General features: G+C 47.2%; 1 protein-coding gene across 1 annotated transcript in view; it reads right to left on the bottom strand.

Moving 5' to 3' along the window:
• Positions 1–517: 517 nt before the first annotated feature.
• Positions 518–25,719, bottom strand: part of LOC119456302 (proteoglycan 4) — a 58,624-nt gene continuing 33,422 nt past the window's right edge. Inside the window, exons 2-11 of the mRNA XM_037717996.2 lie at positions 12,285–14,778; positions 11,591–11,727; positions 10,849–10,976; positions 9,984–10,239; positions 8,517–8,666; positions 7,348–7,414; positions 6,419–6,544; positions 5,174–5,342; positions 3,662–3,805; positions 518–2,625 (exon numbers count right to left, since the gene is read on the bottom strand). Coding sequence (XP_037573924.1) covers positions 2,527–2,625; positions 3,662–3,805; positions 5,174–5,342; positions 6,419–6,544; positions 7,348–7,414; positions 8,517–8,666; positions 9,984–10,239; positions 10,849–10,976; positions 11,591–11,727; positions 12,285–14,778 — 3,770 coding nt within the window. The 3' untranslated portion in view covers positions 518–2,526. The remainder of the gene's footprint in view (positions 2,626–3,661; positions 3,806–5,173; positions 5,343–6,418; positions 6,545–7,347; positions 7,415–8,516; positions 8,667–9,983; positions 10,240–10,848; positions 10,977–11,590; positions 11,728–12,284; positions 14,779–25,719) is intronic.

Genomic DNA, 25,719 nt, shown 5'->3' with positions numbered 1-25,719 from the left:
CTCATCAATGTTCCGCTGAAGAACCAGGTCCAAACTACTTCACCACTTCGTAGTGCCCAACGGCAGGAGCGGTGGCCGCGCGGCGACCGCGACGCGAGCCAAGTCGCCGGAGAATCGAGGCCCGTGGTGTGACGTCACAGTGCGGCCACGTCTCTAAGTGCGGCGACGGCGAAGAGGCGAAAAGCTGGCGTAATGTAGTCGCCACAAAATGCCTCAGACTAGGACACGCGATCCTCAACACCACTGAGTTGGTTTGAGCCTCCTGGCACACTCCGTCGTTTTCAAAACATTGGCTACTTTTAGCTGGGACCCCCTTTATAAAGAAACGCCGTTTCCGTGATTGGAACATATGTAACTTAATTCCGCTAACCATGTTGCCTATTAGACAAACTAAAAACAAAAAAAAAAACTGCGCCCTATTTAGGAACAATAGATGAGAACTTGTATAATTGTGCACTCTTAAACAAATTTCGAGGTTGTTTACCTATATTTCTAAAAAGACAGACGCAACCAGTGGTTCGGGGAATCACATTTATTGTCGTAGGGGTGTTCGATGACTTGTATCAAACAAATGAAATCAGGACCATGACCTGACACAAGTAATACCAGAATAAAGAAAAAAAAAATAACGCGATGCTACCAGACCTTGGAGTCCTCGCTCGTGGCGCCGGCGTCCACTGAGCAGTCGTAGGAATTCATTCTCTCCTTCGGAGCAACCATATTGGTATAGACGCACGACAGTGAACATGCACAATTTACTTGTATCCCCTCTAAAGCTTTTTTCATTAAGATAGCACACTAATTGTCGCTGCAAAACACTAGTCCATTGCCTCACTCGGATGCCGACTCCACGTGTCTGCAGTCTCTGCACAGCACATAAGTAGTGCGGTGAGCTTCTCATAAATTACACGATAGTTACGACTCACGTCGCCACCCCTAGATCACGGACTACAGGTAGCGTGTGCGGTTAAATCACCTCAGAAAATATCAGTCACGCCCACCTCTCTCACGCCGAAAAAATAAAGAAAAACTGCACTCAGAGACACGCACGCACGAACATAACCAAACACACGCACACGGACGGGATTTTTCTAGGTCCACAAAAATGACGCTTGTTGAAAGCCACAGTCTTGGTTCGCACAAAAGCAATCTCTAGGACTATGTAGTGCGTTCGACCACAAGCATATATACTGCTTAAACCGCAGCACTCAGTCGCACACTGTAGCCTGCGCTTCTCAAGGAGCACAGAAGTGGTGTAAGTGTATAGATGTGCGAGCATATGTTAAGCGTTTCTGCTCGGCCGTATGTTTAGTACCGAAATGATACTAAGTATGGCAATTTGTTACAGCCGAGACTAACCACAGGTTGCTCTCTCTCTCTCTCTCTCTCGCTAACCAGAGCATACTCAGCAGTGTTAAATTTTTTATATGTTGGGCTTTCAGTCTTATAGCACCCCCGACAACGAAAAAATAAATAAATAAAAATGTCGTTGCACAGCACAGTGCCGTCATGAGCTTTGGTTCAGTGGCAGTGAAAGAACGAAACACACATCACCGGTTTTCTAAACGAAGCTCCACTGTCGACTTAAGCCAGGACGTGCTTGCAAAATCGCTAACAACGAATTTAGAACTTGACTTCTACATCGGAATTTTTCCACGGTACAAGCCCGCATCTGTGATATATTCGTGGCTCACTACAACTGGAACACCAAACGTGTACCCTATACGTCTACTGTTACAGCCTGCAATTGTGCGCTTCTAACGCCGAAATAAAGGAACAAAAATGTCGCGTAGCATCACACATCACTTATGGAGACGTTCCAGCGAACAAACTTGCAGGTTCACATGTACCGGATGAAAACAGCGTATGCAGACCACGGCGGCAGTGAAGAAATAAACCTTGACATTCAGCCTGTAAATGGAAGGTTGGGTCTGAACTTCTGCGCGCGGCCACCATGATGCGCCTGTGAACGCAAAACTGCATGTCAAAACCGCAGGGAAATGCAGTTCTTTTTACCACTATCGTCGCCCTTAACCTTTCATCCCCGATCTCTAAACAGTGTCCACCAGCTTCGTCGCTTCACTGTGTACTCACCGAACCCCCTACAGTGCATATGTTCACCCGGTTCTCTATGCTACGTTGCAGGAAGGCACATTCCAACGCGATTTTGCATTCCGCGAGACCTTTAAGAGCCGCCATGGTGTCCCACTTCTGTGCTCCTGTCGCTACACTCGTGGATCATAAATACTCAGCAGCACCGATAGGTCTGCAGCGATGGCACTGCGTCCCATCGATGGACGACGCACTGTAGTAATCCCGGGATCGCGCACTCTGAAGTTTCAGATCGTTTGTCGACGTAGGCACGTCGGGAACGATGGAGTCCACGGGGTCACACACTTGCACGTGTGGCTCTCGTAGATCTGCTCGCACGTCTGTCGCTTCACGCGCACATTTGGCTCACGTCGAACTGCTGCAGTCACTTGATTTCTGCGAGACGCGGCACACTCGTCGGGCAGTATACTGCGCTCAGGAATACATGGTGTGGTGAGACGCCGTCTTGTAGTATGGCGTGACCGGGGCGTACATCTCCCTCTTCTGGGACTCGTACTCGTACGGGTTGTGACTCTGCGAGGGTGAAGAACATGAATATACAGGGGTTGTAACTCTCGAAAAGACTTGAAGAGATGGCTATAGGACGAAGAAGAGGCGAGAAACGCACATCGTACTGCTCAAAGCCAATATAGCAAGTGTGGCTCTAGATTTCAATGACACATTTATTAGAATTCAAAATCATAAGGGAACTGTGTCCATACAGGGAACAACAGACCTCGAAACAAAATGCAGAAGCGACGTCCATGGACGGCCTTAACACAATTTGTGGGTGTACACTTAGCAACATTTGCGTCATTGCTCGACTATCTCTCCCTCTCTCTGCTTTGAGGGGGGGTCTCAGCTTCTCTGAGACAGCCGAATTAAAGCCCTGCTTCCGTAGTTTCAATGCTTAAATTTTGCAATAATGCGCTTTTGATCTGCTTTAGCGCACGGTCGCGTTAGTGAGCAAAGACAAGAAGTGTACAGCAAAGGGAAAAAGGCAATATGGGGCTTACTCTATATATTTAACTAGTAAAATACCGATAAGAAGACCACTCATGGAATTGATATTCCTTCTCTACACTGTAAGTAACAGACGTTGCTTCGATGAAGGTTTAATAATGTCACATTTATGCTGTCAGATAATTTTTGTTGCTGCCATGGTTGCTGCGTTTTCGTGGCTCTGGTCATAAGAGCGCAGAAAAGCACAGAAAAGAATTAAGAAAGCGGGGTGCGTATGGTCTAGTTAGTTTGTATTCGGTGCAACGAATTCGGCTCAGCAAGGTGTAATGAAAACGTTGTGGCATGTTCGCATTACAGCGAAAGTTATGTCAGCGCAGAGAAAGATGGTCGCGTGAACTTGGATTGTGCTTTGCGTTAGCTGCCGTCAATACGTATAGACCAGACCAGACAACAGAACCAGACAACACACACGCGTTTGTGTTGTCTGGTTCGTGTTGTCTGGTTCTCTTCGCTTGTGTCCGTGTCTGCACGCCTTACCTTCTTTTTCACGATGCCTCCATACCAACTATAGCTCAACTTTCTGTAGCATATAGAGCATGTGACTTACCGGTGGTGGGCCATACATGGCCCCCCTGGAGCGCGGCCTCTGGATGTGGCTGTAGTGATTCTCCTCTTGTGGGCTCGGACTGCGCACTCGGCCGGGAGTGGCGAAACCCGTAGGTGTCTTCGGTGGAGCCGAGGCCTCGGGTTGCTGCGCAGTACAGGCACGCAATATAATTAACATATTGACGTTCAAGTGATTTTCACCAAGGAAGAATGTACTCATCCTTTGTATTTATCCTCCCATCAATTATCAGTGGGTCATTTGTCCACCACTTTAGTTGGTAGCAATGGTTCCCAGTGATTGACTGACAGATAATTTAACCTTGTGGTGAGAGCGGCGCAATACAGATCAATGCGGGTGCTTGCTAGAGTGGGAAAAGGAGAGGAAGAGACTGTGTTCGATACTTCCCGTATCAACTTCTATCATTTCTCTTATCAACTCCTCCTATTTCCTTGGCACAGAAATTTCACACTCGACAAATCGAGAAGTTGTCAACGTGTCACACGCAGCAGAGGTGCATCCTATGAACAAGGCTGCAGTGTTCTTTATAGGAGTTTGCAGCGGAACAGGGGTGGTGCCCTGAGCCCTGTGCCACACACCAAAGAAATGTGTGCACCTCGCAAAGAAGGCTCGCAAGTCCTATATCAGTACCACGTCTTGCGGCGCAACGTAATCTTATCGTCGCGACTCGGGCACTGCGTAGTTCTAAGTAGATCTTTGTAGATCCGACACAAAGGGAATCTAGGTTGCCTGCAAAGCCCCTATAATTTTTTTTACGTCAGTGGCAAATAGCGTTGTGGAGGCGTAATAGAAGAAGGCACTTTATTTTCCACTATTTCCTCTCCACAAAACTTCCACATAACTTCTGTAATACGCGTGCATGTGTCAAAAGTCCGCAGAAGCAAAATAAAAAAGGCCTACAATATGCCACACAATTTATACCATTTGTCGTATTACTAATCAGCAAAAAAAAAAAAAATCGAATGATAGTTCAATTTTCTAGCCATCAGTTCGAAGTTTCTTGTTTCGAACTCATTCAGAACTGTATTCAAATTCATTCGAACTAACGAAATTCGGTTTACACCGAAATTAACAACGAAATTTCGGTGTAAGCGAAACGTCCTAATATATATTCTCATCGTTAATTAGTTTCAAACACTCAGAAGCAAAATAAAAAGGCCTACAATATGCCACACAATTTATACCATTTGTCGTATTACTAATCAGCAAAAAAAAAATCGAATGATAGTTCAATTTTCTAGCCATCAGTTCGAAGTTTCTTGTTTCGAACTCATTCAGAACTGTATTCAAATTCATTCGAACTAACGAAATTCGGCTTTACACCGAAATTAACAACGAAATTTCGGTGTAAGCGAAACGTCCTAATATATATTCTCATCGTTAATTAGTTTCAAACAACTCAGGTACAAGGCGAAGCAAACAATTTAAAAAAAAGGAACTATCTTTAAAGAGCCCGCCACACGCAAAGAGGAGAGCCAAGCAGCAGGTCGTTACCACGTATATGTTGCCCATGGCGTCGGCGATGTGTTGCCAGCGTAGTCTGTCTTCGACGCTGACGCGATAGGCCGGTCCCAGCGTAGATGCCTTGCTGAGATAGCCTAGACTGCCGACCGAGTGGGCCGACATCACTTCCGCCTTGTGTTGCTCGCGCTTCCAACGACGGCTGCGTACATAGGAGACGATAATAAGTACACGTCACCCGGGGCCTTTCATATCTACGGCGTCCATCGAATCGCTCCTTCACTCGCTGTTTGAACGAGATCGCTCTTTTCGCGCAAAAACTGCCCGGCAGTTGCTCAAGCGGCTGGCGCGAGCGAAGCGAGGAACAGTCATTACAGCGATAAGGAAGCGCATTGATCGGATAAGATTGCCAGCATTCGCTGTAATGGCCTATAGCAACGGCTGTAGCGAACTTGATGCCCGTTTTCACGCGTCTCGCTCTGTAAAATCAGTGCTATCTCAAGGTTCATTTTAGTAGCTTTCTTTAGCCGTAGTGGCACAATGACCGTCCGTTCCACAAACTAAGCAAGAGGTTTCGAGTCGATGGGGTAGGAATTGAAGTTACGTAAAAGCAAAAAAGAGGTGACCAGATTAGCGCATTGATCGGTATATAGCTTCGGCTGTAGAACCATAGAGAAAGAAATTCAACAAGAGGGGACACTCGGCAAAAACTGGCAACAGGAAACACGTCACCATACGTCACGATTGCATCGAAAAAAAAAAAAAAGAAAGTGAACTTAAGTTAACAGCATTCGCTGTAATGGCCTATAGCAACGGATACATGCGTCATCTGTCCCCCGAAGCCAGCGAGCGAACTGTCCCTTTTTTTGTGATGCCCGTTTTCACGCGTCTCGCTCTGTAAAATCAGTTAGCGAAAAACAGTGCTATCTCAAGGTTCATTTCGGTTCTGTTGAGGCACACTAGCCGCGCAGCGTTGACGCAGTTAGCGAGAACCAACTCGGTCGTAGTGCGCAGTTTCTTTAGCCGTAGTGGCACAATGACCGTCCGTTCCACAAACTAAGCAAGAGGTTTCGAGTTAAATCTCTGCCGAGGCGGCCGCATTCCTACCCGGGTCGATGGGGTAGGAATTGAAGTTTACGTAAAAGCAAAAAAAGTAACACAGGTTGACCAGATTAGTCCGAAAGCTTCTACCACGGCGTCGCTTGAATATGACCAAACGGTATATAGCTTTCGGCTGTAGAACGCCGAAGATATACATATGCGCGCAAGTGCACTCACTTCCAGAGGCACAGGCAGACGAGAGTGAGAACGATGATGATGACCGCCGTGATAGAGGCTCCCAGTGCCACGCCCAGCACCTCTCCGTCGATGTCGCACCTGGAACCGATGTACTTTCCGCGGCAACTGCAAAGAGAATCGTGATTCCGTGATACAGGTCAGTCATTTTCAAGATTGGGTCACGACGATGGATGTGTCACATGTCCTGCCAATACGAGAGCATGGGTAAACCCTTAATCGGACTTGACAGGAATGAATCCAGCTATCTAAATTCCTGGGTGGTTTCAGATGATCGCAACCTCACGTCTGTTGCACGACTGCGGTTGTTTCGTTTGGTAATGCAAAGGCGGCGGATGCTTTTTGTGAACTAGAAATCAATTATGCATTTGTATGCATAAAAAGGGTTTTGGAGTGTGATGACGCGATCTTTTTTGCTTCACATTGGATTATAACACGTGCGGAAAGAGGAGCTTCAATGACTCTTATGTCCACGCTAGTTCTAAAGTACCACTTCGTGCCTTTTTACCTTTAATAAACGAGAGTACGTTACTAGGCAGATGGCAACCGCCATGTATATACAATGTGGTTGCGAGACATAAAATGCGCCTGCAAAATAGCTTGCAGCTTCAAAATTAAGCCCGCAACTGCGATCATGGCGGAAGAACAACACAAGCAATTGTTGCCTATGCTCTTTATGTCATGTTATACGCCTTACAGATACTCATTATCCTTCTGTATCCTTTTCTTCATCACTGGGAGCGGGGTAGCAAATCGGTCACTATCCAGGTTAGCTCCCTGCTTTCATTATTTTTGTTCTCCTCACTCAGTGTGATTTCTTAACATCATATAGATTACATGGGAAATGGGCCTTGTGACGTCCTTAAGAGGAACTTAACTTAGATAATGAATGATGTGGTTGGAACTCGTACCTGCATTCGCGTTGTCCATTCGCAATACGGCAGTCGCCTCTGTTGTTGCAGTAATCCGGTGCGCATGCTAAATGGAAGAAATAAAGAAGCATTGTCACTGAGCTGAACACGCACTTTATCGTGTATCATCTGTATGTCCAGGGGCCAACCTCAGGCACGGCGACTATAGGTTGCACCGATGCGCTTGTTTCTAGCCGTAATGATCTTAGTGGCGACTATACCATGTTGTTTAAATCAAGAGTATATAATTCGACACACTACCTGGACGTAGATGTGCATAACAATTAATGAATATTGATAACTATTCGTAAGTACTGGTCAGCACGCCAGTTCAGGTAAATAATTAAGAGCGGCTTCTGTGCGAGCAATTCTGTGATCCACAGTCCGTGTATCGTTCATATCCTACGGTTCGTGAGGTCGCACATTTTGGTTTCTCGTCCGGACAGCGGACGTTAGCGCCTGTTTTCAGAAAGCAGTTTGTGTGATAAAACGATTCTTCAGTACAAGCAACGATCAACTGTAATGCTCATAATATTAGCGAAGCCATGTGGCCAATGACAAACAGTTCCTGTGCACTAAACGTTCTATGAGTTCGGCCTCGGGGCCCGTATTCACAAAGCAATTGTACGACAGGTAGATCGTAGGAACAGGCGCCGGCCAATCATGACAGTGAGCATATATTAGCGAGAGTTGCCTGCCAATGACAAGTAATGCTTAGAAACGAAACGTTTACCGAATAAGCGCCCACTCTGAACATCCCGTGAATGGTGCAACTACATTCCCGTACAAACGTGGAGCGCAGAAAAGTGTCTAAAAAGGAACGATAAAGAACGTTTTTATTCAGTTTCAAAATATTAAGTATACAAATCATACCAAGTTCCAGTATCGGTGCACCGTGGCGTTTTCTGGAAAATCCTAACAGTCTCCTGAACAACTGGCTGTGCCCTGACGATCTATTCTAGATTTCCGAAAACCGCTTGCACACTCTAAAAAGCCTGAGCATCCGTTTTTAGACGTCCGAAAGGGGGACGTCTAAATACGGTGCATAAGCCAAAGATTGTGCACGGTAAAGCGACCGAAGCGCTGCCTTATCTGGCACGCACATCAGCCGACAGCATGTAGCAACGTCAGCGGGAAAAAGCCGGGCGGAGTGTCAAACTTTCGCTCACCGTTGCAAGTCCTGCCGCTCTTCCACTTGGTGTCCGGGTACTTGTCCGTGTAGCCTGCCTTGCAGGTGCAGCGGAACGTGCCGAATACGTTCTCGCAGACGGCGTTTTTGGAGCAGTCGTTGAGACTCACGTCGTTGCACTCGTTCACGTCTGCGCGCGCGGAAGGAAATAACAAGGACCCTTTTGTTGCTGCTTATAGCTTCGTGCTTGGCAAAGGCGCTTATTATGCTTTGCACATGCAGAGGGAAATAGCGAATGAAAATTTTGGACTTGTAGTGTAGTGGGGGAATTGTTTTTATTAAGATTATTTTGCAGGGCATCTTGATCATGTAAGGAGTTGCATATTGTTTGTACTCCCGTCCCTGGCAGCTATGGGCTGTATGTCTGAGGTTACGCTGATATCCGGGGCATTGTACAGTTCAGCATATAAATCCTTCGCTGCCCTTGTTATATATACTAATCAAAACTACTGATGACATCGTTTTGCCGGTATTTCACTGTGAAAATCTTGTTCCTGCGAATGCCAGTTGCCCAGCTTCTTGCTGATCTATCGCTTTGCCCGTTTGCTTCTTTCTATAGCTTTTCGGTGCTATTATATTGATTTTAGTTTTCTCTTCCTGATCAATTTTGACAGCAGCGAATTCGACCTGATCATTAGGGTTGGGGTCCTTCATGTTCTATCATTTTCGTTTTTGGTCCTTCATTGCTTAGGGCTCCTTTCCTGTTTTCTGTTCTTGCGCGCTACCTCCGACTTCTATTGTGGTTCGTGAAATTATTTCAGTTTAAGGCCTCATTCGTTATCTCTATGCTACCCTTTTCATCATGTACTAATGCCTCGTATTTTTTTCCGTGGCCTAGCCAGCCTGAATTCATTCTACCTTCCCAGACCGCTACTAGATTGGCCTGTCCCCCCCCCCCCCCCCCTCCTCCCTTTCTCTCTTCAAAGATAGGGCTAGTCTGGACCTTATACTAACCACTGCTTTTTACTTAACCAACATTTCTACACCCTGCAAAATGCTGGGGTTGGCGGGGTGTGTGAAATCTAGTTGATTGCTTATTTGCCCGTTTGTGCTTTTCCAGGAATGATTCCTATTACTGTGTTTCCGATTGCGATTACTTAATATTCCTATTACAGGAGACGAAGCGCTATTGTGTAAAATCTTAAGGCTGTAGTAGCTGAGGGAAAAGCGGCTAATAGAATGAAGCAAGAGAAACTAACACAGAAATGCATGTAGCATGCGACGTCGCAGACTACATACGCAGTTTCTGCGAGTATATAGTATATGCTTAGTTACCTGTAATAGGCAACAATGACATGTAATAGGTAACAATGCCTTCTACATGCTATGAGTTGCGCGTATGAAAACATTGTCAGCTCACTTATATATATATATATATATATATATATATATATATATATATATATATATATATATATATATATATAGACGTTCGTCGTTCTCTCACCGTCCACTGAAAGGCCCGAGTTGAGAAGCCCGTCGACGTAAAGCCTGCTCTCTCCGATGTTCGAGTTTCGGCGGTTGATCATGTTGACCACCTCGTGTTGGAGAACACGCTTGACCGAAGGAACTCGCGTGATGTCGTTGTCCTCCAGCTGCACAGTGGCATTCATCATGATCTTGCTGCCGGCGGACTGGAACCTGTTCACTGTCGCGTCTACAAAGAGCCGCGAAAAGCTGGACTTGCTGAACAGGCTGTGCAGCTGCAGTACGCGAAGAGACAGGGATGGGGAAAAACAACAACAACAACAACGCGTTATTGATACAGGCTTCCGCAGCAGTCAATTGAAACTTGTTACCTGAAGTAGCTTCGCTTCAGAAACTAGAGTTTTATTTAAACAGATTTATACAACATATCTCTTTGACATGTACTTTCAACATCGTTCAGAGTTGCATGTTTTATGTAGTACAGACTGTTGTTGAGGGATTATGGTGCTGTAAAGGACTGTCAACATTTTCAACATGCAGGCCTCGCCAATGTTTTTAATTCGAGGACACATGAAATTTTGACGTCCCTTCAGCTGGTTGAAATGCACCACATTTCATGGCATCACGATTGACCAGGGTCCGTATTTAACTAGTTCTATGAACACGATTCAGTAGAATACATTACAAAGATAATTTCCCCATTGCGAAGCCAGATGCGGTCGTCGCACATTTCTGACATATAACTAACGCGCAGCTTCAAGCATATAAAGCTTGTCGGTAATTATTCAGACAAATTTTCAACATCGTACTTCGCGTAGCTTCTTTTGCTATAGCGCCCAGTGGTTGAGGAAAGACAGAGAAAAAAAAATGGTCACAGAACTTACCGCTTGCTTTGCTTCATACTCAAGCAGCCGGTAGTCCTCCGATTCTGGGTTTCTGTAGTGTCGGTTGAATACCAGCTTTTGGTCACCAAGCCGGTCGAGTTTCAATGTGAGGCCAACGTTGATAACAGCTGCGAAAATATGTACCGAATAACGTTACTGTGAATTTCTTCTTCTTTCAACTCAACATAAAGCTCGTGAGAACAACACAGTAAAAAATCACCGATGTACCGCAGTGCCAACATTCTCGATGTAGTCTTTCCTTAGATTAGACGGCGAGATATGCTGAACAGAAAGCCCCCTCTACTGGTGCCTCCTTTGTTTCGGGAGATGTAATCTCTTACATGAAGGCATAGGCGCTGAAACGTCCACTAATATCTAGTTTTCATTTTATTTTATATAATATGTTGAAATAAAGACGTTTAGTCGCTCATTTCAAGCGCTGCTAGCCGTTTCTGCGTTGTAGCTTTTTATGTCTGGCTGTCATAGTGGCTTAGGCAATGCAATCGAACTTTCCTCAGTAACAGAATGTGATTCAACCTGGCGAAACATTTTCGTGTGCTGATGATTACGTTTACTTCGAAACGATGTTGATTCCGATGTTGAGAGGGGTGGATCCCTGTGGTGGTGGTGGAATGTGGATGACAGTTTTTGGCTCGTGCATCTACCTGTTTATTTCCGAGGAACTAATTAAGTTGAACATGCCCGTATTTTCGCGGTAGCAAGAACAAGTAGTGATACTAACGGCTGCAAGGTCCCCTGGGAATTGTCCTCGTGAAGCCCGGTCTGCAGTGGCAGGAACTGACGCCAAGCTCGGCCTTGCACCACTCGTTCAGCTGTGAGTCGCACGTGGAGTCGTCACCAACGATGCAGGTGTCGATTCTGGGAGTGGAAATATGATATTGTGAATTTGGCTCACCCATGGTCGGTATAACGTTGCCCAAAAGGGCTAGGATCTGTTTCCTGCTTCGAATATATATATATATATATATTGGCATCCGCTAAAACGCGACTAAAACATTTAGTTCTGCTCACCTTATACCTATATTTTCATGCTTTTTATAACCATGGTTCTCATGCTGTTGTTCACAGTGGTTACTGTTATGAACTGTATGGTCAAATACGTGATGTTCAAAAGCTGCGTGCGCTCAATAAGCTAAGAAGTACTGCAAATAGCAAGAACGATGGCTCTAGAGGAGGGGAGGGGTGAGTTTATTATTATTATTATTACTATTTTTTACTATTGGCTAGCAAGCTTTACTTCCACCGATTATAACGTTCACCTCAAGTTACACAACATGACGAAGCTTGTGCTAGGTATGCAAATAGCAACATAAGCTTGATTATTTTTTTTTGCCGTGGAAGAAATTATATTTGTTTACGCAAGATAGCAACTGTATTCGGGTGTAGTGGAATAAAATTTGAGCTTGAACACATACCTCACCAAGGTAGTATTGTGTTTTGGCCGGTAGCCAGGTCTCCTTCGTGGAGAAGACCCAGGCTTCGAGGTAGTCTTGCGCGGTGGACCCGTTGGTTCTTTGGGTCTTGGACGAGACGTGCTTCCGCCAGGTCTTTGCGGACCGTGGCCGTCCTGAGGTCTCGGGAAGCCATGGGACAACTCCGGAGGAAAGCCGATCACTGGCCTGACATCTTCGATCTCCACCGGGATCACTATCGGCCTTCCTGTGGGTGACTGATTGTGCTTCACTGGCGGCCTAGTGTGGGTCACATCCGGCACGAGTGTCCCCTTTCCAGATAAAGTCATCACCACGTCTGATTCATTTTCATTGGCCGTGTGCGTGTTTGAAAGTCCAACCATTGTCGTCGAACGAAGACTGGATTGCAGCGTAGTAGCCGGGTCTGTCGATGGCGTGCTCTCGAGCTTCGGAGTTCCGTAGATCACTTCTGGGTCCCTGTCTGCATTTGAAGTCTTCGAGGTGGGCGATGAAGATGGTGGTTCCGCCTCTCCGTCGGAAGGCTGCGTCCCTTCAACTTCGTCAGGGTCGGTCGAGCTGCTTTCTGTGCTCGTTCCTACTTCTATTGACGGCGCAGTCGTCGAGAAAGTGGGTCGAATTGTCTGAGAAGGAGTCACGACGTTGCTCACGGTTCCAATGGAATGCATGACGGTAATATCGAAAACCGAAGGCTCAGTGGGTTCTGTGATAATTTCAGGTTCCTCCGCCGTATTGACGCTCACCCTGGAACTATTGGCTCTAACGGAGGAGTCTAAGAACACAGGGAGCCATCCCGACACTGGTCCCGACGGTACTTTTCCAGATGGTTCCAAATCACCTTCCGTCATCGTTGGTCTCACGTCATGCCTGGTGTCTTCTTCGTGTCTCGTCTCCTCAACAGCGGCGTCGTCACTCGCGCTCGTCGGTGTCACCTCTTCGACCGGCGACGAAGACACAGGCGCCTCGTGGATGAGCACAATGGTGGATTTGCTGGGAGGCAAGTGCTCAGTCGCCGTTGCCATCACCTCTGGTCCGTTGTCACGAACAGTCTCCCTGTGCATGGTTGGCTGTTCGGGTCCGTTGTTGTTGGCTGGAGGTAACTCAGACAAGGCGGGCGTGGCTTCGTACTGGTCGGTGTCGTGTGTCGCCGGTGGCGGCGGCGCCGGCCGTTGGTGGCCGTCCTGGTGGTGATGGGGCCGCTGTTGCCTGTCCGGGTCGTTGAGTCCCAGCAACTGACTCACGTCCGACGGCGTCGGGTAGACTGTGGGCGGGTGCGGCAGAGGCACTATGTGTATGTGCTGCTGCGGGTGGTGCGGGTGGTTCGGATGGTTCACGGGCGGGAAGTGGAAGTTGGGCGGCGGCGGCCGCGGGATCGTGTCGAAGTGGCCCGGGTGCGGCGGTGGCAGGTGCGGCAGGCTCGGTCTCGGTCGCGGCGGCGCCGAGTGCGGCGGGTGCGGAGGGTGAGGCGGCGGGTGGGGCGGATGCGGCGGTAGCTGCGGCGGCCGGGGCGGGGGCGGCGGGAAGTTGAAATTGGGGGGACCCCGGTTGTTGATCCTCGACGGCGGCTTGTGGTGATGATGCTGCTGAGAGGAATGCGGTGGCAGCGGAGGAGGCGGCAATCGCATTGACGGAGGTCGAGGGAGGTTCATGTCGCCGCCGAGGAGCTGGATGATGCCACTGAGGATGTTGTCGATGGACGGGTTCCCGCCATTGCCGTTGCCGCCGCCCCGAGTCCGTTCGGTGGCGGCGGCAGCGGCAGCCGTTGACACGGGCGTCGCCTCTCGGCTCCGGCTGTGGTGGACCACGTGGGCCGGTGTGGCACTGGATGGATGAATGCTGCGTAGTACACGCAGTGAGGCTTCTTCGGAATCGCCCTGCTGCGGCTCTGTTACTTCGGGTTCCGCAGTAAAAGATGGTAGCGTTGTGACTTCGGCCACACGCAGCTCTGTAGCCGATATTACGCTGGCAGTACTCCTAGGAACAATGGGTGCGTTATACGGCTCGTCTTGGATGCTCGTCTCAGCTGAGGCGGAGATAGAGCCGACAATTTGCTCCCGTTCTCCGTTGCTGGATGACGACGATAGCATTGATGGGTGAGCTGCGCCCCTTCGATTATTTTGACTCGTGTGCGCCCCATGTTTAGTCGTTGATTGTGGCTTAGCTGCCACAGTTACCACTACGGATGGTTCATTCGTCACAGAGTGCTGCTTCCGTTTGGAATCATGCAAAGTAAAGTCCGCTTCCTGAGATCCTTCCGTACGCAGCACGAATGGCAGTTCAGATGTCTCGGAAACTGTGGTGACAGACGATGTATGAACACTTGTAAAAGAACTGGAAAGTTCTAATGAAGCTGCGTCATTAATTAATAAGGAGTTCCTTGAAGCGACTGGCCTTAAAAGCTCTGGCACGCTTTCACTTTCTTGACTATGTGTTGATGAAGTTGATGACTCTGCGGGAACTGCTTCAATGTCAACTGTCCCTGAAAAGAAAACAAAATAAACAAATGTAAGAAACAAACTTGTTTTCTTCGTGCCATACTAAAAAAACACATACGAATCGGTGCTGGTGTATAGCTAACGTTTGACATTTGAATAATTCCTCTTATTTGCTAGTCGTTTTCTTTATTGTATGTTATATGAGCTCATATTAAAGAAAAGCGACCGACATTGCAATATCGTTTCTTCGCAAAAATTGCTAGTCGCTACCCGGAGCCCTTGCTATTGCGTCGTTCGCCCTTCACGTTTGACTGGCGCATTTTCCAAGAAGCAATTTTTGGCCTGCGCACAAAAATGACTTGGCAAATCTGGGTCCAACATAAACTCTATAAAGTATATAGAAGCTCCGCTTTATTTATAATGAGAAGCTGCTGCAAGGCACAAAGGCGCAAGCTATTCTCGACTAACCGTACCAAGCTTTGGTCACGCCTCACCCAGTAAGGCGAATTGTTGTGCGAACACGTACCAAAAATATCCGACGCTTATTGTTAATACGCTAATGATGGTTTTAATCAAAGCAGCGGTTAACCACTAGCCCCATTTCAGCAACGCTAACGCCTTTCAGGCCCCTACAAAGAAAGAAAAGAAAATACCAGTGTCCATTTATATCTGAGCATCACGCGCTGCTTGCCGACTGCATGAAGTTCCCTTAACGTTTATAACACATTTTCCTCTCAACGGGCACAGACACGTTTGCTTTTGTTCGAAGAAGGGAATAACAGTAGGCTTTTCAAGTCTACGATAGACGTACATTTACTGGCTCGGTGCACAGGAAACTCTCTACAGAAAAACCTACTAATAAAACTAGAATATAAAAAGGTATAGGATCGACTGAACAGAAAGTCCATGTTTTTCCTCGGCGCTTGCATACAGACGACGCTAACTCTTATGGCAAAGTGCATATCAGAGAAAGAGAGAGAGAAAAAAAGAAGAAAGAAAAAAATGCGGGAGTCGAGGCATGACAGTCGACGGTGCAGCAAAGGTGAATGCAGTGATATACAGCGAAAAAGCGAAGCCCAATCGCAAACAGCAAGAATCGGCCACCCGGCTGCATTTCGCCGAAAACAGACATCGCGTGCGAGTTTTCGCAAAGCCAACGCTTGTCGCAAGCGAGGCGGATGGCCATTACTTTTTTTTTTTTTTTTTTTTGCATTTAGGTGCTTCTTAAACATGTGTACCCGTTTGTCCTCCTTTCTTGGGACACGTGAGAGAGAATCGACACCAGCGGTGGAAACAAGATCGCGAGTGACGGTGACGCTGATGTCCTCCAGCGTCTGCGTGCATGTGTACGCATTCGTTTGTTTGTACGAGGTAAACGCACGCACTTGGAGAGGGAGAGAGAGGTGCACGCGCACATGAACGAACGAGCTCGACGGCCTACATGGGCGCCATACAACGTCGCAGATCGTGTGGCGTGCACCGCTTACAAGCTGTGCGCCAACAACGCCTGCGGCCAGTGTTTCTCTTCTTGTAACCTTTTTTCGGCTGGCCTAGATGTATGATATAAGTCGTCGCTGCGGTCGTCTTGTTTGTTTTCTTCGCTCTCAATTTCCAATGGAAGCGTGCCGGACACAAGAGGTGCAAGTAGCACATTGCGGGGCCCTACGAGTGAAAACGTTAGCAGGCGAGACAGAAAGTTAACGTTAGGCGAGCAGAGACGTACAGAGACGTACAAGGTAAAACGCGGAAAATCATTCTTGCGCGCAAAAGCTAAGTAGACGTCAGTAAGTTAGTTTTGAGCGAATGCTCGCCCAGTGTCAGTTAGCTGCGCGGAAACTAGTTCAGACGTGTTCGTGTCAATTCCGCTGCGCTCCTCAGCGGCGTCCAGTGTGAAAATAAACATCAGGACCCCTATGCGCAAAAAAGATCTTACGCTATAATTGTTCTTAAGAGAATATTCCAGCTCATTCTGATGTTGGTTATACAAAAGTAGGACCAGCGAATGCCGCCGGCCGGCCAATGACAAACAACACTTTTGAATGAGAAGCTTTATGAATTCGGCTCCAGATAAGCAAGAGTTCAAGCAACGATTCCTTCAATATTGCAAGTTGCAATCTCGGTAGCTGATACTTGTCGAGCAAGTTTAAAGTTCTACCCTGCGCTAATTTCATGGTTTCAGCGTAAAAACAAGGAAAAGCTGCTAGCCTTCAGTTGATCGCTCTAACATTGACCCCGTGTCACTGAATAAATACCTTCAGTTTTATATTGATAATTCACTAGTAGATTGGTCTCGATAAACGAAGAGCAAGCTGCGTCGCTGTCCCATGAGAACGGGCATTATAAAAAAAAATGGCGGTGGCGTTTGGAAAAAAAGCAGTAGGCATAAGCACACATTTCCTTCAAAATTGCATTCGTACTTTAAATTTTACGCTCTCTGTGCACTGGTTTCCTGATTGTAAGTAATGTCAAACGTGGGGCTTCATCCAGGTTTTGCTTCGTTTGTCACAGAGATCATCATCATCCCTTTCTTCTTGTTCTTTTTGCTTTCTTCTTTTTTTTTTCTTCAGAGAAGTAGTCGTCGGAAAAAAAAAATAATTAGCTCAACTTGTTCCCACCCGGTCGAATGACGCTGTACGCGCGCTTTGACCTCTATTACGAAGTCGCTTGTTCCGGCGAGCATGTGCACCGAACGAACGCTGAAAGCTCGTACGTTACCCTCGACCACCTCACAACACAAGCAGCACCAGGAGGAGGAGGAGGAGGAACTGTACGTCCTTACGATCGCGCTAGCTGTGTTTCTTCTTGAGCCCAAAATGTCTGCCGGCGACGGGAAGGTCAGGAACCGCGGCTTCGGAACGTCGCCGCATCCGGCCGCGGGAACCTTACGCTCCTCTGACGTATACGCGAGCGGTGGCTTATCGTGACTGCGGAGCGTATAAACACAGCCCCTCGACGCGAAGCTGCGGAGAAGCGAGAGCACCGCACTGACCCACATCTGCGACCCATCATTTGCGCTGAAAGGGCGGCCCGGCTTCATTGTTGCTGCCGCGGCGCCGCGTTTTCCTCGGCGGCGTCGGTAATGCTGACCTTCGCAGCGACCGCGAAACGGTGCTGAGCGAGGCGCGCTCGACGACGTCATGTGCGCGCACCGCTGACGAAGAAGCGATGATGCGCTCGCCGTCCGGCCCTTTGCGAAACACGGCGTCTGGGAGCGACGTACACGTCGTGCCCGACTCGGGAACACAAGTGTGTTGAAAGGCGCGTATGAGCGACATGGCATTCGTTCGTCCTCTACGTTCCGCCTCTCGTATAGCACTTGCCGTGCAAGATCCGCAATGCGCGCGCTCGTGTTGGTGGCCCTCGTTTGGACATTTATGGCTCTGCCTTTTTCACTCAAAACGCTGCTGAGCGATCGAACTATTTGAGTTTCCATCCAATGACCACTGCCATGTAGACAACGCAGGGTGTTTGGTTGGTTGGTCGGTTGGTTTTCTTCTAAACATGGGCTCACATCAAGCCGCCACGCATTTCTTTCCGTCTTTCCGTCTTTATTTTTTGTACACGTTTGGGGGTGCCATTCAGCTCTGCCAAAGTACTCACTTAACGCAAAAAAAAATCTATATGATGAATGGAAGAGACGGTATATTATTATTATTATTATTATTATTATTATTATTATTATTATTATTATTATTATTATTATTATTATTATTATTATTATTATTATTATTATTATTATTATTATTATTATTACGGCAGAAAACCGGCGGCAGTGCCCCGCATGCTTTAATGTTACGCTGACGCTATTCCTATTCTAGTCAGTAGGCGAACTAAAACACATGCAACAATCCCACTTCTGCGAAAAAACATGTATTGCGAGGTCAATGCATAACAAAAATAATAAATAAATAAATAAATAAATAAATAAATAAATAAATAAATAAATAAATAAATAAATAAATAAATAAAAGAAGAAGAGCGAGTTTCAAGATTTAATTCGCTCACGACTTGTCAACTAATCTTATTATTATTATCTTCGGACTTTTACAGTGTTTTCGATGTTTGTTGCTGTTTTGCTTTTCATTGCAGTTGCCTTATGTTCTCCTAATATGTACTAATGTTTTCTCTGAAATAATTGTGACTCATTTTGTATATTACCTTTGTATCACTCTATTATTATTTTTGTTATATTGTCTTGTTCTTTAATATGATGTATAATCTATGACCAGTGCCTGTGACCCCCCCATGTAATACCCTCATCATCATCATCATCAGCCTATATTTATGTCCACTGCAGGACGAAGGCCTCTCCCTGCAATCTCCAATTACCCCTGTCTTGTGCTAGCGTATTCCAACTTGCGCCTGCGAATTTCCTAGCCTCATCATCCCACCTGACTTTCTGCCGTCCTCGACTGCGCTTCCCTTCTCTTGGTATCCATTCTGTAACCCTAATGGTCCACCGGTTATCCATCCTACGCATTACATGGCCTGCCCAGCTCCATTTCTTCCGCTTAATGTCAACTAGAATATCGTCTACCCCCGTTTGTTCTCTGACCCACACCGCTCTCTTCCTGTCCCTTAACGTTACTCCTAAGATTTTTCGTTCCATCGCTCTTTGTGCGGTCCTTAACTTGTTCTCGAGCTTCTTTGTTAACCTCCAAGTTTCTGCCCCATATGTTAGCACCGGTAGAATGCAATGATTGTACACTTTGTACACTATGATACCCTATGTACACTATGATACCCTCATAAAGAGGGCCTTTGGGGGTATTTTGAATAAATAAATAAATAAATAAATAAATAAATAAATAAATAAATAAATAAATAAATAAATAAATAAATAAATAAATAAATAAATAAATAAATAAATAAATAAATAAATAAATAAATAAATAAATAAATAAATAAATGCGGCGGAAACATGAAAAAAAAAAAGACGAAGACGAGAAAGAAGAACAGAAAACAGAGTTGCACTCTGGCTGAGAGTGCAACCCGCGAATGCAATCTACCAACACGGAGTGCAGGGAAGAACCGAATGACGAATCGATCGCAGTCAACCAGACCGCAGCAATGAAGGAAATGCCGCAGAGTGACATCGCGCAAGGAAACATATTGAACATACATTTAGGGTTTGTCCAAGCAGCAAACCTCCAGAAGTATACGTGGACTAGGACTATATCATCATATTCGGAATGTAAGGCTTTGACTAGAGCTCTCTGTCATCCTCCTAGCAAGTTATCAGGGGACTCTGCAGTCTTACGCCATCTTCATCTCCTCGTAAATATACTATATATTCAACACAGGATAAAACTTCGCGGTTGCGAGCCAAAATATTAACTTTGGCTGCCATTTGTACTTTGTGATTCCTGAAAACCTGTCCCTCAATCTTCACTTGCCAAAGGCAATCTTCACCTTCGCCAAAGGCAAAATGGCAACGACGAACACTGAATGCGCAACACCCCAGATCCGCTAGGCACCAAAATGCATAATTTATTGGATGCTAGCCACAGTATAGGTGAGGTTGTGTGCAGAGAGGGAAGTCTCAGCAGACGTTGAATTGTCAAATGATCGTTCTAACCTTGCTATTTCATGTTCACCGCAGTATGAATGCCACTTATGCCTCCCCCAGTATCTCGAATTACCCCTGTCTTTCACCATGACAATGCACCTTTACCTGCAAGTTACCTAATCTCATCCCACCAGCTAACCTCTGGCGGAGTCGACTGAGCTTCCCTTCTCTTGGCATAATTTCCTTTACTCTATATTAGCAGACTATCGGTCATCTGCTCTACGCATTACGTGGCACACCACAAGTCTCGTTTTTCATCTTAATCTCCACTAAAACATAAGCTACACCCGTCTGATCTGTCATCTATATTTAGAATTTAAACAATTCAATTTTGGAGGTTTGCGCGCCAAAGCCACGATCTTATTATGAGGCACACCGCAGAGGAGGTGGACTTTGATTTAATTTTGAACGCCTGGGGTTCTTCAAGGTGCACCTGAAATCGAAGCACACGATCGTTTTCGCATTTAGTCCACATCGAAATGCAACCGCTGCGGCCGGGATCATGAAGGATCGCAACGTCAATTACAGTTGACGGTTGGCGAAGGGCCGAATTAGTTGTATCTACATGGAAGCTTTTCAGGTGTTTGTCAGATGCCCACTTATTATGTGCTTGTCAGATGCCAACTTATGATGTGAACTCTCAGCAAATTATAATAAACATGCATTTTCAAATCGTCTAATCATAATGAAGGACAGTACAATTAGCGTTTCTTACGGTCCTGCTTTATGCTTATGTGTTTGTTTTTTCTTGACCAGTCGTATAGCTGCTGTTGGTTCATTCACAATCTTCTCTGAGGAAGCTGATCAGTCCGCTGATTAGGACTGAGACCAAAAATCACCCGCATGCTCCAAAAAATTCACGCGACACCTATTATTCCTTTCACCACCTACTTTCTTACGGTTATACGGCACTTCCCCGCTAGTCACTCAGTGGCCAACAGTCATGTGTTGCTAAGTTCTCCTGGGCTGCTCTTTGTCGTGAGCTGAATATCGTTCGCCTGCTTAAGCTGCTTCTATTCTAGTGTCTTCTCGCGCTTTTAACAGCCATCTCACAATGGTCAAAGACAGACCACAGCGCCAAATGTGGAGAAAAAAATGTGCGTTTGTATGTGTATGGGGGGGGGAGACGAAAGACAATATAGCAACCCTAAAAAGTTACCGCTCGGCATACGCAACTACCCCTCGCTTCTTCTTCGTCCCCTGAGACCCAAAAACAAGAAGCATATCGAGTAAGCAACGGCTCCGCTCCGCTGTCCCTCGTGAAAAACCGCACCACTTATGCCAATGCCGGGACGTGCAGATTCGTATAAGAAAGCGGGGCGTTGACACAATGCAGCCTGCGACCGCAGCGCCTGACAAGGAAAGTGCTTTTTTTCTATTTGTTTTCTTTCTTTTCTTCTGCCCAGTATGTCACTTCCCGCTTCCGCGATGTTTTGTCGCCAATAGTGCGGACGCTGCTGCGGGAATGAGAAAGGCGTTTCGCTTTTCCGCGGCCCCTTTCTCCACGCTCTCAAGAAGCGCACGCGATAGAATCTGATGAATCACCGATTGTCTTCGGTCGACTGAGAAGAAGAGCACCAAGGAGTCTTTTGTCCGCGTGCGCACCGCTGTCAGTCGCGAGCGGTCGCCGAGAATGCGCGGACAGTCTCAAAGGAGAGCCCCGGCCGAACGTTCGGCCCGGTCCGAAAGGCGATACAAAGAGAGCAGGTCCGCCGGCACAGTCGCCCTCCCCTCTTCGGGTCAGCAGCGTATACGTATGCGTAGGTGTCCTATGCCGGCTCGGGTAACCGACAGGGTCCTCGTGCGCACTCGTCGGAAGGGCGTGCCAATCTCCTTAGGTGCAACACTGCTGCGGCTGACATGACGTTCTAATTGTTGCGTTAAGATCTGCCAAGCGACAGTGGCTTCTTGCGCTGTAATCGAAAAGTGCATGCCAAGTCTCTTGGATGTGGGAATACCGAGGTAAACTTCGGCGCTTTGGGTGTTTTACTGTCCAAGAAGGCGGCCGGCTCGGCTAAACGGAAGCGGAGAGCTTCCGCTTATGTTTATCAGAGAAACGGGCTAACCGTCCCACTTGCGAGAGTGTTGTTGCTAAGCGTTAAATCTCGGTCGGTGCGTCGAGGAAAAGGTGTGTGTGGCACGCATGGTCTAATCTACGAAGATGGAAAATAATGCGTATATACGCTGAAAGCACTCCTCCGTCTCGATGGAGGCCCTCCTGCAATCATGTGACCATTCGTTGTCACTGCATGTTGTGTTTGCGCGCATGATTGTCCCACGTCTCTTTGCGCATTATTTCACTGTATACGACGCTTCCCTAGTCAATAGCAAACAGACTTTACCAATCAAAGACATGGTGAATTCGGCCCCTGGAGATGTAATAAAACAAGATGCTGACTGATTTGGCAGGCTACATGAATGCGTACGTGGATCTACGATCCATTTTTCTTGGTCGTTGCTATGCGTGCGACCTTGCGCTGGGAAAACTGTAACAAATTGGAAGCAGTGACAGCTGAGAGCCGCGCACGAATAAAACAACGCTGACTGCGAAACAGCTTTCGTTGCTTTAGTTCGTTATAACGGGGTTGCCATAGGCGTAGCTTGATTGCGTCTGGAACAAATCAGCAAGAGTTAATGGCGGCTAGCTATACGCTCCGAACTTCTTTAATCTGTCATTTGTTCAGTGGCCTGCCCACCCGTTATCCCCTTCCGCATTTTTTTCTTATTAAGTTTTTTATGACTATTACTTTTACGAATCGATATCTCCTTCAACGTCCGGTGATTAGTTCGTAGAACACCTGCTGGAAAGGTAATCGGTCCCGTGCAAAGGCAAGGGCAGAACTAAAGACACCGTTGGTCAACTTCTCATGCCTGTACAGAACAATGCTCAACTCGTTTCAGCGCACTCTGCATAGACAAAACCACGTGAACGCATAGCACGGCTTCATAACAAACGCGAACTCAATGATGACGTTCTCTCCGGCTCGGAAACTGGGGCAGCGCAGTGCTAAGCGACATCGCCTCAATGATGGCGCCATTGTGCGTTTCTGTAAGCGTAGCTTTCACTTAGCTCACGCACACGCACGAACGCACATGCGAACGCTCGCACGCACCAGGTGGGCGCGCTCGATTTGCTTCGCTCGCGGTAATAGCACATTGTTTCGAACGGACCGCGCCCGTCGTTTTTAACGGTTTTGTCCCCTGCTTCCCGTGCCTTTTAGGTTGTTTATCTTATACCGTCTAGTCGCAGCTTTATGAAAGGCAAACGGTTGCTGCCCGAATAGCGATACGGTTTGCTATGCTTCTGATGATATCCAACAAGCGATGAATGGAAAACGAAGGATACGTAAGCTATAATTTGAATAAACAAAAGCCTGAGAGTGCCTGCTTTTCCTTCAGTCTAGAGTTGAGGTTTCCTCTTGCGCAATCTCAGTTCTGAGAGAGATGTAGAGAACGTTTATTTAGTGGGCGGAGTAGAGAGGTCAGCCCGACGAAGATTGCTCAATCATAAAGTGCAACTCTGGGCTACTGTAAGCATACTTACAGAACATCAGAACGTGGCTGTTGCAGCGTGACAGTATACAGAGACTAAAGGAAGGAGATACTGGCATTGCGCTGCGCCTCTGACTTCGCTCATTGAACTTTGTAGTTTTCCTTCTGCGAACGGTGATGTCGTTGAAACATCCGTTGGAAATCAGAGTATCATTTTGCCGTGAATAGCGTTTTTGTCTTTAACCAGTTAGCGCTTTGAGGCTGATCCCGGCCTTCACAAGGCTCACAAGGTTTCGCAAGGTTCGCAACCGACTCCACATTCAAGGTTACCCGAGGCTCATAATACGCGCTGCCGAGCTAGTTGACCCAAGGTTCACAGGACATTTACGCACATAACAGCGAAGATTGTCGTTCTAAGAAACAGCCAACTAGAGCAACCTCGTATCTCTGTCGCGGCACCACCGAGCCCATTTCACGCTGCTTGGCGCTATCACATTAATCTGACCTGAACGCATGTGACTGCTACAAGGGTCGGTATAATTTAAAGGTTCCTTTCACTCGATTCTTTTATTTTCTTATCATCCACCGCTCACGACCGACACACAGCGCTGATAACATAGGCGGAGTACCGCTCGCACCATGTGGCGAAGCTCTAAAATGAAAAGAATCGGAACAGAATTGTCACGTTATTCCGATAAGGTTTTCACGGTGTTGCGAAAGAATTTATCATCCCGGGTCCAGCCTATATCATGGAAAAACTATACGAATCGGCCCCTGAGCCACTTCACCAGTTACGAAATTAGAAACAGTGACGCCACCGTGCCCCGCGGCGGGCGTCTCGGCGTAATAAGTTGTCGGGGGAGAGAGTCACTTGCGGCCGAAACCAGTTCGCGTCGTAATAACGCGCGGTTACCTGGGCGCAATACACGCGTATAGTTTGCACGTAATTACAAGGCGCCGGTATTGGCCCTTAAGCTGGCGTGTCAATGTGGAGCGCGCACCGCGGCGCAAGAGAACCGAAACGGGCTGGGTGCGTCTCGGGATAATAAGACGAAACGAAACAAAGAAGAGAAAAGGCGTGTCCGACGGGTACGTACGTGGCTTCCTGGCTACGTATAGCACAGAAGTATGGACACATGCGTGAACCACGTTTCGGCTGCTGCGGTGCGTGGCGCTGGCGGACATAAATTATGCATGCACGGCCACATCCAGCGACCGGAGAGAGCCGGTTTCCTCGCAGCCACTGCACCGGTTCCTCACTGCAGACGCCACACACGAAAGTACAACGGGAATGGGAGGAAGACACCGCAGTCGGCCCCTATATTTAGCGGCGCACATCTTCGCGGAAGGCTTCGTCTTGCGAAGGCGCCCATTCTGTGTCTCCTCGCGGCTATAGTTTCTCCAGACGCCGTCTCTGTCCCTGGCGACATCGTTATGGAGACCAAACGAAACCAACGCCACCTAGCCTGAAAGGTGTTCGCGAACATCGTCGCTATCGTGCTGTCACCCGGGTTTCCTTTTTCTTTTAGTGCTCATTTCTCCTAACGTTCAAGTTGTGCAAAAGTTTTAAGTCGTCGATCTGCTCCAGTGCTACACCGAGGTCATACTATAATTTGGCGTATATGGCGACGCTGTTGCGAGGACCGAGCCAAACATGGCCTCGAGCAGAGCATGGGAGCTAGCGATGTTTTGCAGTAGATATTTCGTTCAGCGTGCATGATATATATAGCGTGATATGCGGTAGTGATGAGTTGTACATGAACTGATTATAATTTCGTGGTTATCCTCATTCTTACAATGAGGCTCGTATTGCAACTGTATGCGGCGGAGAACGTCCACGCCAGAACGTGTGCTCCGAACATCCTGAGATAAATGTGGACGACAGTTTATTGAGAGAACCACTGAAGCTATAGACGCAACAAAA

This window comes from Dermacentor silvarum, chromosome 6 (assembly GCF_013339745.2).
Source record: "Dermacentor silvarum isolate Dsil-2018 chromosome 6, BIME_Dsil_1.4, whole genome shotgun sequence".
Taxonomy (NCBI): domain Eukaryota; kingdom Metazoa; phylum Arthropoda; class Arachnida; order Ixodida; family Ixodidae; genus Dermacentor; species Dermacentor silvarum.
This window is presented reverse-complemented; position numbering and strand designations above follow the sequence as displayed.